The 14665-nt window shown below is 43.7% G+C and overlaps 1 protein-coding gene across 1 annotated transcript in view; it reads right to left on the minus strand.

Moving 5' to 3' along the window:
- Positions 1-14665, minus strand: part of LOC144696473 (putative tetratricopeptide repeat protein 41) — a 74113-nt gene that overhangs the window by 45068 nt on the left and 14380 nt on the right. The window contains exon 5 of the mRNA XM_078567799.1: positions 14047-14497. Coding sequence (XP_078423925.1) covers positions 14047-14497 — 451 coding nt within the window. The remainder of the gene's footprint in view (positions 1-14046; positions 14498-14665) is intronic.

The raw sequence follows: 14665 nt of genomic DNA on the forward strand, positions 1-14665 counted from the left end.
TCCAGGTCCTTACGGCAAGCCAATTTAACAGTGGGGTTCTCAAGGCTTTTTTTTTTATTGCCCATCTCCAATTGCCCTGAGGTCAGAGAGAGGATCCTCTCCTGAACAGCTGTAGGGAATTCATCATTTTGACCCAGCCACAATGAAGAGATGAAGTAGTCATGTCCAAGTCATGTTGATGTGTGATTTGGAGGAGGAATTGGAGCTAATGCTGTTCCAATGGTCTTGCTGTTATTTATTTCTCGGTGGTCGAGGTCATTAGGCTGGGAGTTGTTACAGGAATAAATTTTGTGCGTTGCAGTAGATAGTGCATGTGTGTATATATACTGCAGCCAAAATGCACTGGTTGAAAGAATGGATATTGAGTCCAGTGGAATGGACACAATCAAACCAAATGCTCATTTCTGAATGGAGTTCTTGAGTGTTGTTACATTGTATCCACACAGGCAGACTCTTTACTTGATCCTTATAAATGGTGGCAAGGGTTTGAGGAGTCATGAGATAAGCTGTTTAATATACAATACCCAGCTTCACTTGTGCTTGTATCTAATGGTGTTGATGGAGGAGCACTTGGTAATGCTGGTGTCACTCAAGGTTAGGAAGAGGTTGCTGAGCCTTTTCTCATTGGTGAAGGTCATTACTTGTGACTGCTCTAAAGGTTATCTGGCATTGTCAAATGTGAATATTTTAAAATATTTTTTCATGGGGTTTGGTAGTTGCTGGCCAGGCCAACATTTATTGCCCATCCCTATTTCACCTTGAGAAGATGGAGGTGAGCTGCCTCCTTGAACTGCTGCAGTCCATGTGGTGTAGGAACACCCACAGTGCTGTTAGGACAGGAGTTCCAGGATATTGACCCAGCAACAGTGAAGGAACGGCAATATAGTTCCAAGTCAGGACATGGAGGGGAACTTGCAGGTGGCAGTTTTTCCATGCATCTACTCCTTTGTCCTTCTAGGTGGTAGAGGTTGTGGGTTTTGGAGATGCTGTCTAAGGAGCCTTGGTGAGTTGCTGCAGTGCAGCATGTAGATCCGGCTTGCCCAACCTTTTCACGTGGGGGGCCACATTTCAAAGTTTTTCTCACTCGAGACGGATGTGCAAATTTCAGAAGGATAAGCTTTAGCACAAGAAAAAACATGAATTTCAAAATAAAACTGAGGTATGAAAAGAAAAACTTGCTGATCAAAAAATCAGTGTGTAATAATAGGGTGAGTGTATCTGTGTCTGGCTCACTCCTAGTCTCAAGGTGCTCACTCACTTACCCTCATCCACTGAGAGAGTGCATGATGGTGTGTATGGATGAGGGTGAATGAGAACCCTGTGAGACGGACTTACGGACACACTCTGCACCTGCAAGCAAACTCTCTCTCTCTCTCTCTCTCTCTCTCTCTCTCACCACCCCCACTGTCAAATCGAACTCCCCCAACATTCTCTTTCACTCACTCACTCTCTCGCCCTGCCCCACCATACTCATTTTCTCATACCATTGGGCACTGTTCCTGCTGCCTCGTGTTGTGCTTCAGTCCACCTGGGCCCCACTCAAACTTGCCTGAGCCTCACTCACTAGTGAATCTATCAGCAGCAAATGCAGGAGAGAAATAGCCTGTGATTGGAGGAGCAGCTCCATGCAGAATCTTCCATTCAAACTTACCTGTTTGACCGTCATTTTGAAAACTAGCTCCAGGGGCTGCATAGAGAGGGCTCGTGGGCTGCATTCGGCTGGCGGGCCGCACGTTGGACAAGCCTGTTGTATATGGTACAGACTGTCAAGGACAGAATCTCTCTGGCTAGAGGTAAGGAAGGGAAAAGGTGCAATAACATTGATTGGTGTAGTATATAGACCACCAACTAGTGGAAGGGATGTGGAGAAACAAATTTGCAAAGAAAGTACGGAGAGGTGCAAGAGTTAGAGCAATCATAATGGACTTCAAAAATCCAAATATAGACTGGGATAGGAATAATACAAGAGGGTTGAGAGTTCCTGGAATGTGCTCAAGGTAATTTTCTACAGCAGTATGTTTCCAGGTCAATGAGAGGACATGCACTTTTGGACCTGGTTCTTGGGAATGAGTTGGCCCAAGTGGATCAATTATCAATGGGGCAGCCTCTAGAGGACAGTGACCATTGTATCATAAGGTTTAGATTATTCATGGAAAAGGACAGGGAACAATCCTGAGCAGGGATAATTAATTGGGGGAAAGCCAACTTTGATGGGATGAGAATGCATCCGAGTCGAGTGAGTTGGAATCAAATGTTGGCAGAAAAGACAATAGCTGAACAATAGGCCATCTTCAAAGAAAAAGTATTGCAGACAATATCAAGGTTTATTTCCTTTAAGGGGAAAGGTAGGACAAATAAATCCGGATCACCCTGGATGAAGAGAGATAGAGGTAAAGATGAAAAGGAAGAAGTTGCGCGGATGACAGAAGTCAGATAGAAAATACAATGGAGAATCAGGTTGAATATAAAATGACCACAGGGGAAGTGAAGAAACTAATAAGGGAATCAAGGAGAGAGCATGAAAAGATGCTGGCAGCGAACATAAGGGAATCCCAAAGTCTTCTATAAGCATGTAAATAATGAAAAAGGTGGCAAAAGACAGTGGGGTCGATTTAGCGACAAAATTGGGGACTTGCATGTAGAAGCTGGAGAAATATCAGAGGTGTTGAATGAGTATTTTGCATCTGTCTTTACAAAGCAAGAATTGCTACCCAGGCCAAGGTGAGAGGAGGTAGCTGGTACACTAGAAGAATTTACAATTGAGGAAGGTGTTGGAAAGGCTATCTTTGCTTAAAATAGAAGGTAACAGGACCAGATGAGATGCATCCAAGGATACTGAGAATTGAGAGTGGAAATTGCAGGAGCACTGGTGATAATCTTCCATAGACACGGGAGGTATCAGAGGACTGGAGAACTGTGAATGTTACACCTTTGTTCAAAAAGGGATGCAAGGATAAAGCTGGCAACTAGTTAGGCCAGTCAGTTTGACCTCTGGCAGGGAAACTTCTGGAAACTATAGTACGGGATAAAATTAATAATCACTTAGGCAGGTACACGATAATTAAGGAAAACCAGCATGGATTCATCAAGAGAAAATCATGGTTAACTAACTTGCTGGAGTTCTGAGGAAGTAACAGAGAAGGCTGATAATGGAAACACTGATGTGGTGTATATGGATTTTCAAAAGGCATTTGATACAGTGGCACACAACAGACTTCTAGGTCATGGAATAAAAGGGAAACTAGGCACTTGGATAAGAAATTGGCTGAGTGACAGGAAAACAGTACTGATAAATGGTGGTTTTTCAGATTGGATGAAGGTTTGTAGTGGAGTTCCTAAGGGACCCTTGCTCTTCCTGACATATATTCATGACCTAGACTCTGGTGTGCAGGGCTTGATTTCAAAATTTGCAGATGATACGAAGATTGGAAATGTCAACTGTGATGGGGATAGTCTTAAACTTCAAAAGGGCATAGACATGTTGGTGAATTGGGCAGACAAGTGGCAGATGAAGTTCAATGAGGAGAAGTAGCAGGAAAGATATGGTCAGACGGTATAAAATAAATGGAGAGCCGCTAAAGGAGGTGCAGGAACAGGGACCTCGGTGTATATGTACATATGTCATTGAAGATGGCAGGGCATGTTGAGGGAGCAGTTAATAATGGATATAGCACCTTAAGATTTATAAATAGGCGCACTGAGTACAAGAGTAAGGAGCTAATGTTGAACTCGTATAAGACACTAGTTAGGCCTCATCTGGAGTATTGTATCCTGTTCTGGGTGCCATACTTGAAGGATGTGAAGGCATTGGAGAGGGTATAGAGGAGATTCACAAGAATTATTCCAGGGATAAAGAACTGCAGCTATGAGGACAGATTGGAGAGGTTGGGACTGTTTTCCTTGGAGAAAAGAAGGCTGAGAGAAGACTTGATAGATGTATTCAGGATCCTGAGGGGTATGGACAGGGTAAATAGTGAGAAACTGTTCCCACTCAAGAGAACATCAAGAATTCTAGAGGGCATAGATTCAAAATAATTGGCAAAAAGAATAAATGTGATGTGAGAAGCTTTTTTAACCAGGAGGGTGGTTGGAGTCCGGAACTAATTTCCTAGAAGGGTGGTAGAGGCAGGTTCATTTGAGATATTCAAAAGGAAATTGGATTGCTACCTCAAAAGAGAATGTGCATGGTTGCAGGGACTAGGTAGAATGCTCTTTCAGAGAGCCAGTGCAGACTCAATGGGCTGAATAGCCTCCTTCTGCACTGTAAAGATACTGTGACTGCTGCCACTATGTCAGTGGTGGAGAGAGTGAATGTGTAAGGTGGTGGATGGGGTGCCAATCAAGCAGGCTGCTATATCCCAGATGGTGTCGAAATTCTTGAGTGTTGTTGAAGCTGCATTCATCCAGGCAACTGGAGAGTATTCCATCACACTCCTGTCTTGTGTCTTGTAGATGGTGGACAGACTTTGGGGAGTCAGGAGATGAGTTACTCTCTGCAGAATTCCCCAGTCTCTGACCTGCTCTTGTAGCCACAGCATTTATATGGCTGGTCCAGTTCAGCTTCTGGTTAATAATAATCCCTAGGGTGTTGATTGTGGGGGATTCAGCAATGGTGATGCCATTGAATGTCAAGGAGAGATTCTCCTGTTGGAGATGATCATTGCCTGGCATTTGTGTGGCATGAATGTTACTTGCCACTTATCAGCCCAGCCTGAATATTGTCCAGGTCTTGCTGCATACGGATACGAACTGCTGCAGTATCCGAGGAGTCGCAAATGGTGCTGAACAGTGTGCAATCACCTGCAAACCTGATTGCAAACATCCCTACTTCTGATCTTATAATAGAGGAAAGGTCATTGATGAAACAGCTGAAGATTGTTGGGTCTAGACATTACCCTGAGGAACTCCTGCAGCAATGCCCTGGGGCTGAGATGATTGTCCATATCTTGCTCCAAGCTGATATGGCTTCTGTATTTTCAGAGAAATTGTGAATGGAGCAAAACACTGCAGAAACATCAGCATATATTTGCACTGTTGACCTTACATTGGAAGTAAAATCATTGAAGCAGCTGAAGGCGTTTCAGCTGAAATTATTTCCCTGTGAAACTCCTGCAGCGATGTCCTAGGGTGCAGTGATTGGCTTCCAGCAGCAACAGCCATCTTCCTTTTTCAGATATGTCTCCAGCCACCAGAAAGTTTTCTTCTTGAGCTACAGATTTGATAGGTGTTTTGGCACTACACGTACTTGAATGCTGCCTTGATGCCAAAGGTGGCTGTCTTCTGGGATTCAGCTCTTGTTTCGAAGTAATTGATTTGTCTGAAGTTTAGCAAGCAGGCTACTGGTGATTGCACTTCTCAGACCAGAACAGTTGAGGACTTCTCCCACTGGGAGGAATCTGATAGGACAACAATTGGCCAGGTTAGTTTTGTCCTGCTTTTATAGATACAACATATCTAAGCAATTTTCCATTGTTGGGTTGATGCCAGTGTCTTGGCTGTATTAGAACAGCTTGGCTAGAGGCCCAGTCAGTCCCAGCATGCATGTTGCCAGCACTAGAGCCAGGATATTGTCAGGGCTATGGCATGTCACTTTTTAATGTGACATGGATGAATCGATTGGCTAGACATTGGCATCTGGCAGCCTTGGGAGTGGGAAAGTGGGATCATCTTTAACAAGCACCTCAGCTTTGCCTCTTGTACTCATACTGGGTTCTGCTATTGTTGAAGATGGGGATGTTTATATTCTCTTTTAACCAATTAGTTTTCTGATTGTCCACCACCATTCTTGAGTGAAGTTGTGGGCAGGTGAATGCCTATGGATGTTGTTTGTACACATTCCAGAAGACATCTGATAAAATCCCTCATAAATGACTGTTAGCTAAAAATTGAATCTTATGGAATTGAAGGGAAATTATTGACCTTGTTTGGAAATTTGGCTGAGTGGCAGGAAATAGAGAGGGGTAATGGGCAGGCACTTTAATCGGCAGGATGTGACTAATGGTATTCTGTAAGGATCTGTGCTGAGGCCTTAACTATTCACCATATTGAGTAACAACTTAGATGATGGGATGGAAAGCCACATTTCCAAGTTTGTCGATGACGAAAAGAAAAAAAAATTTGTAAGCAGTCTAGATGGAAGCTTAAAATTTCAAAGAGATACTAATAGACCAGCAGAGCTCTGCAAAACATCTGGGGTCAAATTAATGGCCCAGATCTTCCATTCTCCGGAGGGTCATGCCCCGGAAGATGTGTTGGTAAGTTGTAAGTCCCCATACAAGGTCTGCACAGGAATTGCCTGGGAAGTTCAACTTCCATTGGGCAGTTACCATGCTTGTGGAACCCTCAAACTCCGATTTAAAGGGGAGTATTTTCTCCCCGTCGGGCGGGCCAGTCGGAAGCTGGTGCGGAGCCACGCGCCACCATTTTATATGGGCGGGCCAATTAAGGCCCATCCAGCATGACGCGTGCCCGGCAGAGCACCATCTGTGCGGGTGGGGGGAGGAGGGAGAATCGGGGCCTGCGTTCTTTCATGCATGTGCGCAAAAGAGAGCAGGAATCTCCGAAGTATGGAGCTGCCTCGGAGATTAATTTCAGAATGAGAATTTTTAATAAAGAAGGTAAAAAATTATTTACACGTCCCCTCATGTGACAGTATCACATGAGCTGGGACATGTTTATGAAATGTATTAAAAAATTTATTAATTTAATAAACCCTTCATGAAACCTCATCCTGCCTGTGGATGAGGTTTCATGAAAAATGCGACGGGCTCTTCGCCTGCCTGCCAACCTTAAGGTTGGACGGGCAGCCCTGTCAAATTGGTTAATTGTTTTATTAATGGCCTTAACTGGCCTTTGACAGTTCAGCAGGCGCACAGCCAACTCCGCTGCTTGCCCGCCAAACAAAAGGTCAGAATGACGCGTGGTGATGTCGGGATGCACACCCAACATCACTGCGCGTCATTTTATGCATTGGCGTGCCAGGCCCACCCCCACACACCGAACAGAAGATTCTGCCCAAAGTCTGAGGCTTTGGATGGTTCTGACTTTGCAGAACAGTTACCCAGGAAATGTTAGAAGCATTAAAACCAGTTCTAACTCCTACTACTGAACCCTGACTCCCCTCACCCCACCAACAGACACCCTCACTACAGAACCCTATCCCCCAAGCTAACAGCCCTCCCAACTACTCCCCAACCCCGCCTACTCCATCTGAACACACAACTACCCCCTTGACCCACCAACTACCCACCGACTGGTCCCCATCCTGCAACTACCCACCCCACCCCTCAGGCTAGCCCCCATCCCCCATACCCAACTATCCTCCCTGGCCTCCTCTTGATGACCGCCCACCTGACTAGCCCGCATTTCCCCCGACTACCCCCTCCCACCCCATGAACTACCTGACTAGTTGGAAGTCTGGGCAAGAAACGTGGAGCTCCAGTCTAAGGTTGGAAAATAACAGCAGATGGTAATCCAATGGTGATTGCCACTCCATGGAAGATTCACCCCAATATCTTTATTGCAACACTACTTCCTTAAATCCAGGATTTCTAATTATTCTTTCACTAAAGACTTTAACAGAATCAAACTTCTCATTCTGTAAAAAGTAACATTTCTAAGGAATATAAATGCAAATCTCATTAGAAGAGTCTGGCTTTGTGATTTGTCTATATTCATAGATTATGAAAGTCTAATTGGGAACTGTTTTCTCCTGAGTCCAAAAGGCAGGTTTACATCTGGTGGGCTCAATGTTATTCAAGGAATGAACAATCTATTTTCTTGAAATCTGCCTGTTATAATTCCAGCATCTATTATCAAATAAGACAGCTTCCTAACCACTGTACCAATTTTGTTTCATGACAAAGTCCTTGTTTAGGATTCAAATTTCGGAGTAACATTATAAGTTCTCCTTCCTTAAGCCTAAGTTTATGTAGTGGCATGCCCATTGGAGTTAGACTAGAAATTCTGCAGGGTATAGACTGTTATCTTCATCTATGGAATCAAAGCTGATGTATTCTTTTTATTCACTTGGCAGCTTTTCTAAAGCTTTTTCATTCAAATGTAGTGAACCTTCATTTTTAGCACAGAGTAGCTTTTGAATAATAAGTTGAATCAAATAATTGTTCCTGCCCTTTTTCCACACTTAACCAATTCCATAATCTCATCCACCTCTCCAATGCTATCCCCATCCCATGTCATTCCATCCTTCCTATGCTATCCCCCTCGTGTCAACCCATCCCATTCCTTCCATCTCTCCCACACCATCCCCTTTCTGCTCTTGCCATCCCCATTCCTCCCATCAACCCCATCCCATCCCTCACGGAAACAATCTCTCCAGCCAAAGCAACCTTGTTGTTGGGCTCTCCTTACCTTTCGCTGTTTTTAAAATTTTCCAGCAAACTATCCGCCCTACTGTTACCATCTTTGTGCATTAGCAGCCACACGTGTGTCATGCACTCCAGTCCTTGACGTGCCCCATATGCCTGTGCATGCACCAGACTCTGCCCACCAAGTAAACCCACCAACACATCTTAAACTGACCAATCAAAATCAGACAGACAAAAACAGGCTATTATTATTACAAATTACTGAATACGTAAAATTCTGGCATAAGTACAATGGGGACAAATATGAGGACATTATTTTTTGACCTAAAAAGGTTGGAACAGAGTAATTTCCAAATGCTTAAAAGCTAGAAACAGTGGATGTCCTAAGAGAATTGGGAGTTCATAGATCATATAAATGTCTTGAACAGGTACATAAAATAAACAAAAAAGCTAGTAGATTCTGGTCTTTGTACTCTAGTCCTCTAGAATATAAGGGGATAGAAGTTATGCTACACCTATTGATCAACTTGGTCAGACCATACCTGGAATGCTATATGACCAGGCTGGCACCACACCTAAGGATATTTTGGCCTTGGAGGGAGAGCAGCACAGACTTACCAGAACAATATCTGACTCCAAAGGTTAAATCACAATGAGAAATTATACAAACTAGGTTGTATTCCCCGAAATTTCAAATATTAAGGGATGATTTGATCTAAGTTTTAAACAAATAAACAATCTATTTTCCTCAAATAGGAAAATAGAGAGAATCTATTTCTGCTGGCCATGGAGTCTAGGACTTAGGGCATATTCTAAAAGTCAGAACCAGACCTTTCAGGAGGGAAGACAGAAGTCTGGAACTGTTTTCTGCAAATGGCCATTGATGCTAGATCAATTGTTAATTTTAAATTTACATTTTTGATTAACCAATGGTAGTAAAGGATGGGGGCAGTGGTGGGTATGTGGAGTTAAATGGCAGATCAGCCATGATCTCATTGAATGGTGGGAGAGACTTGAGGGACTAAATGGCCTTCCCTTGTTCCTATATTGTAGGGCCATAGAGTATTACTCTGGTTCACTGGTTGTGGGCCTGCTCAGAAAGGTCTGCAGCCAATGTTTGATGTTGGTGCCTCATTCCAAGGTATGCCTGATGCTGCTCCTGGTATGCGCTTCTACACTTCCTATTAAACCATTGTTGGTCTCTGTTATGTCTTGGGTAAATAAGTTAGTTGGCCAACTAAATTCTACCTGCATGTCTTCCTATGTTCTCATCAATTGCTGCTTGCAATCAATAATGGGGAGAGACTGATGTAAGAATAAAGAGATGGTTTATTGAGGCAAAGGGCAGAGCACCAGATCATTGCTTACTCAAACCTCCAGAACGGGACTTACAGTTCCCAGTTGTACAGTGATTTGTCAGTGCTGTCACATGATCAGTCCACTTGCATTCTCTTAGAGGGACAGGGTACCTCACTTTACCACAGCCCTTCCCCTTTACTTAAAAATACAGCTAACAAGCTTAAAACACTAACTATTTACAGATCAAGTCTCTTAGGAGGCCGCCTTTGATGGGTTGAGCGTTGTAGCCCAACAACCTCAGCTGGTGTTTCTGAGACCTCCTTTTCAGGGGCAGTTGCCCATTATGTCCTTCAGTGGATGATTTCGCCATCTTCCGGATGTAGTCACACAGAATCACAGTGCAGAAGAGGGACTTCAGCCCATTGAGTCTACATCGACACGTGAGGAACACCTAACCTACCTACCTAATCCCATTTACCAGTACTTGGCTCATAGCCTTGAATATTATGACGTGCCAAGTGCTCATCCAGGTACTTTTTAAAGGATGTGAGGCAACCCGCCTCCACCACCCTCCCAGGCAGTGCATTCCAGACAGTCACCACCCTCTGGGTAAAAAAAGATTTTCCTCACATCCCCCCTAAACCTCCTGCCCCTCTCCTTGAACTTATGCCCCCTTGTGACTGACCCTTCAACTAAGGGGAACAGCTGCTCCCTATCCACCCTGTCCATGCCCCTCATAATCTTGTACACCTCGATCAGGTCGCCCCTTAGTCTTCTCTGCTCCAACGAAAACAACCCAAGTCTATCCAACCTCTCTTCATAACTTAAATGTTTCATCCCAGGCAACATCCTGGTGAATCTCCTCTGCACCCCCTCCAGTGCAATCACATCCTTCTTATAATGTGGCGACCAGAACTGCACACAGTACTCCAGCTGTGGCCTCACCAAGGTTCTATACAACTTCAACATGACCTCCCTACTTTTGTAATCTATGCCTCGATTGATAAAGGCAAGTGTCCCATATGCCTTTTTCACCACCCCACTAACGTGCCCCTCCGCCTTCAGAGATCTATGGACACACACGCCAAGGTCCCTTTGTTCCTCAGGACTTCCTAGTGTCATGCCGTTCATTGAATACTTCCTTGTCAAATTACTCCTTCCAAAGTGTATCACCTCACACTTCTCAGGGTTAAATTCCATCTGCCACTTATCTGCCCATTTGACCATCCCGTCTAAATCTTCCAGTAGCCCAAGACATGCAATCTCACTGTTAACCACCCGGCCAATCTTTGTGTCGTCCGCAAACTTACTAATCCTACCCTCCACACAGTCATCTATGTCGTTTATATAAATGACAAATAATAGGGGACCCAGCACAGATCCCTGTGGTACGCCACTGGACACTGGCTTCCAGTCACTAAAGCATCCTCCTTTCATCACCCTCTGCCTCCTACAACGAAGCCAATTTTGAATCCACCTTATCGAATTACCCTGTATCACATTCACTCATGCTGTCCTTCCTCTCTAAGCTGAAACAGATAAAGGGTAACAAGCGCAAAGCAATACAGCGATGAGCTACATGACGTGTGAGGAGATGTCTTTTTGTTTTTCTTTCCAAGGACTGTCAACGATTTCTTTTTTTCTTCCTGTGTGTCCTTTTCTTGGTAGCGCTGACCCGTATCTCTGTCTTCTCTTTAATTTCACTGTTGCCTGGACTAGACTCGGGTGCGAGCTGAAAGTGAATGTGAATGAGCTCAGTAGTTGGGTTTTCCAACAGCTCTTCTGAGAATTCAGGGCCTTCTAGCTTTACAACTTCAGGGCTTTTACACAGCTGCTGTTTCAGCTCTTCCAATTCTTTCCTATTCCCATTAATAGTTTGCTGGAGAATCACATATCATTGCCACTTCTCAGCTAATTCGTTTCTTAACTTGGCCAGAGACAGACTTAACTCTTCCTTTTCTTCTTCATATCTTTTTAGTGGCACAAATTGGGAGCTGATTGAATTTTGTAGCGCATGAAAGTCCTTTAATAGATTTTCCATTTCCTTTTGAAGGATGCTGACTTCAGCTTGAATTCTGTCCCGGTATAACAATTCTACGGGCTTCTCCCATTGGGTCTTTGTGTACTCATATTTTCTTGCAGCAACGCTTCTGGTTTTGAATTGGGAACTTAGCGGGCCCTCAAGATTTATCTCTCCCAGCCAGTTCCTTCTGAGGATACTCGGTCCCCTCCTTGACATTACAAATGGGGATAATTTTGCAGATTCATACTGCACCTTACTTGACATACCTCTTTCACATTTCTTTCTTTGCCTGTGTATGTGTCAACTTTGTGTCCAAAACTTCTAACTTTAAAGGATTAGTTCCTTTACTCAGATATCTAAATGTGTGCTCTCCAATGATGTACATCGACACTCCAGTGTCAACTTCTATCTTAATGGGTTGTCCGTTAACTGTAATGACTATTTGGATTGGCTCAGTTCACTTGGCTCACTTTGAGGTTATATAACGAATAGATGTCTGTTTCTATTTCTTCTGGCTCTTCCATGAGATATACTTCATGATTTTTCCTTCTGCCTTTATAGTGTTGTTTTAGCCTTTCTCTGCAGTGCCGCCTTTTTACGTGGCCATAGCGGTGGTAGAAAAAGCACTCGACTTGCTTGATTTGTCGTTCGCTCGCTGGCGGCCTGGATGTATTTCTCTCATTCATTTTGTGGGTTTTCATTGCAGTACCATTTGTCTTTCAATGGTTTGGAGTTAGAAAGCGTTTCCTGCCTTTCCGCGGAGTCCGAGGTTTTTGTGCCTTTTGTTGCTGGACTGTCCCGCTCAACCAGTTGGACGGCGCCATTTTGTGTATCTTTTATAACTTTGGAATTTCTAACAGCACTCTCCATTGCAGTAGCTGATTCTAATGCCTTATTGAGGTCTACACTCAGCTCGGCTAGCAAACGCTTTTGGATAGTATTATCTCCAATCTTGCATATCAGCCAGTCTCTCAACATATCACTTTGGACGTCTCGAATTCACAACGCTCTGTTAATGCCTTTAAAACAGCCACATAGTCAGCTATTGTCTCCTCTGGAAACCTGTTCCTTGAATTGAACTTGAAGCACTGCATTGTAACTGAGGGCTTTGGTCTCGGGTGGCTCTGTGCAGTTTTTATTAACTCATTGAAAGTCTTCGCGGCTGAGGCACTAGGTGACATGAGGCTGCGGATCAGCCCTTGCGTTTTGCTCCCGCATGAGGACAAAAGAATCGCTCTCTTCCCCTGCGATGTCATTAGTGGTAAAAAAGAACGCTAGGCATTCAACATACTGAGACCAGTCACCTGCAATGGGGTTGAATGGATCGACATGTCCAAACTGCGGCATCGTGAACAACTGCAAGGGGACTACACTTCTGATAGGCTTTCCAGGTAATGCCAAATTTAGGTGTTTGGCTTACCGCGGAGTTGCCCTCTCTCTGGGGTCTCTTATCATTTTCTGTCCATAGCCATTTTTCATGTGTTTACCCTTTTAAATGTATTGCCGTTTTAAGAGCAGTCACCGTTTTTTTAATTCTGTCTCTGCAGCTGTCTGCTTTTCTGTGCTGGGTTTTGTGCTTTTTTTGCTGAGTTTTGGCGGGATCCCTCTGATCGTGATTCTGCAGGGCTTTTTTTAAATTTTAAACTGCAGCACTGCTTTTTGCTCCGATTGCCAGCTGTCGCCTATTTTACAGGGTAAGTACAGATGTTCTTTCCAATTCTTTGCTCACGCGTCTTGAAATTTATTTTCTTTTGTTCTTTATCCTCGTCGCCACTTTTATGTCTTGGGTAAACGAGTTCGTTGGCCAACCGAACTCTAACTGCACGCCTTCCTATGTTCTCATCAGTTGCTGCTTGCAATCAATAACGGGGAGAGACTGATGTAAGAATAAACAGTGATGGTTTATTGAGACATAGGGCAAAGCACTAGATCATACTTGCTCACTCAGAAACCTGCAGAACTAGACTTACAGTTCCCAGTTGCCTGCACTGTACAGAGATTCATCAGTGCTGTCACTGATCAGTACGCTTGCATTCTCTTAAAGGAACAGGGTACCTCCTTTTTCCACAGTCTCCAGACTTCCTGGAGATATTAATGAGCTGGACTCTGCAGGGTTGACAGAGCTGAGATTACATGGGGACATTTGCTTCTTGAAAAATAGCCTCTTTGATCGCTAAACACAACAAAAGTGACCTTATCCACTGTTCTTGGAAGAGAATTGAATTTGGCTTTCAAGGGCAAACCAGAACACACATGGAACAAAGTTGTAAATTTAATAGATAAGCAACTGTTATGTCATACCTTCATTACTTAAGTGGACATCATGTCAGTTTTTTTCTGTGGGTTTTATAAGCTTTGGGGATTTATTTTATTGTCATATAGAATATAGTTACTAACCTGAGATGGAAGGAGAGATATCTTTTTCTCTGCTACCAGTTCTCTTCTCAGTAACCCAACTGTAGTCTTCAATCCAACGCCTAAATACAGCAGCCCACAACTCCTGAACAGAATGACAGTGAAGATATTCCTCCAGACAATCAGTCTCATTTCTGAATGCTCCACATACACGGAGTTCGTTAGCCAAAATAACCAGGACGATTGGAAGCGTGCTCAATTTTCTACTCACAATAATTTGGAGTTGGATCTCATTTAGTTCTTTGTAGGGCATGGCCAAATGCTTCTGGAAGATATGGATTCTGAATTTATCATCAGTTCTATTGGAAAGCTGCACCACATTTGCTTCTTCATGCTTTGAAATTGATTTGTAGGCAAGGTTTGAAGTGGCAGTGGTTACAATAAGCTTGCACTGAGCTGGGAGGGGCCATGGAAGCCATGAGAATTCCTTTACCTGTAGGGAGTGGAATCACTGTTAGTATTAATTAATGAACAAGGGCATTTTGCAGAATAAGCATGGACAAGGCTTACTAATTATTCACAATGTGCAATATACTTCCTTGCTCGTATAATTTTTCAAAACCCTTTAGGAATAGAAATAACTACTTATCCAAGCTCCTTC

Source organism: Cetorhinus maximus, chromosome 22 (assembly GCF_964194155.1).
Source record: "Cetorhinus maximus chromosome 22, sCetMax3.hap1.1, whole genome shotgun sequence".
Taxonomy (NCBI): domain Eukaryota; kingdom Metazoa; phylum Chordata; class Chondrichthyes; order Lamniformes; family Cetorhinidae; genus Cetorhinus; species Cetorhinus maximus.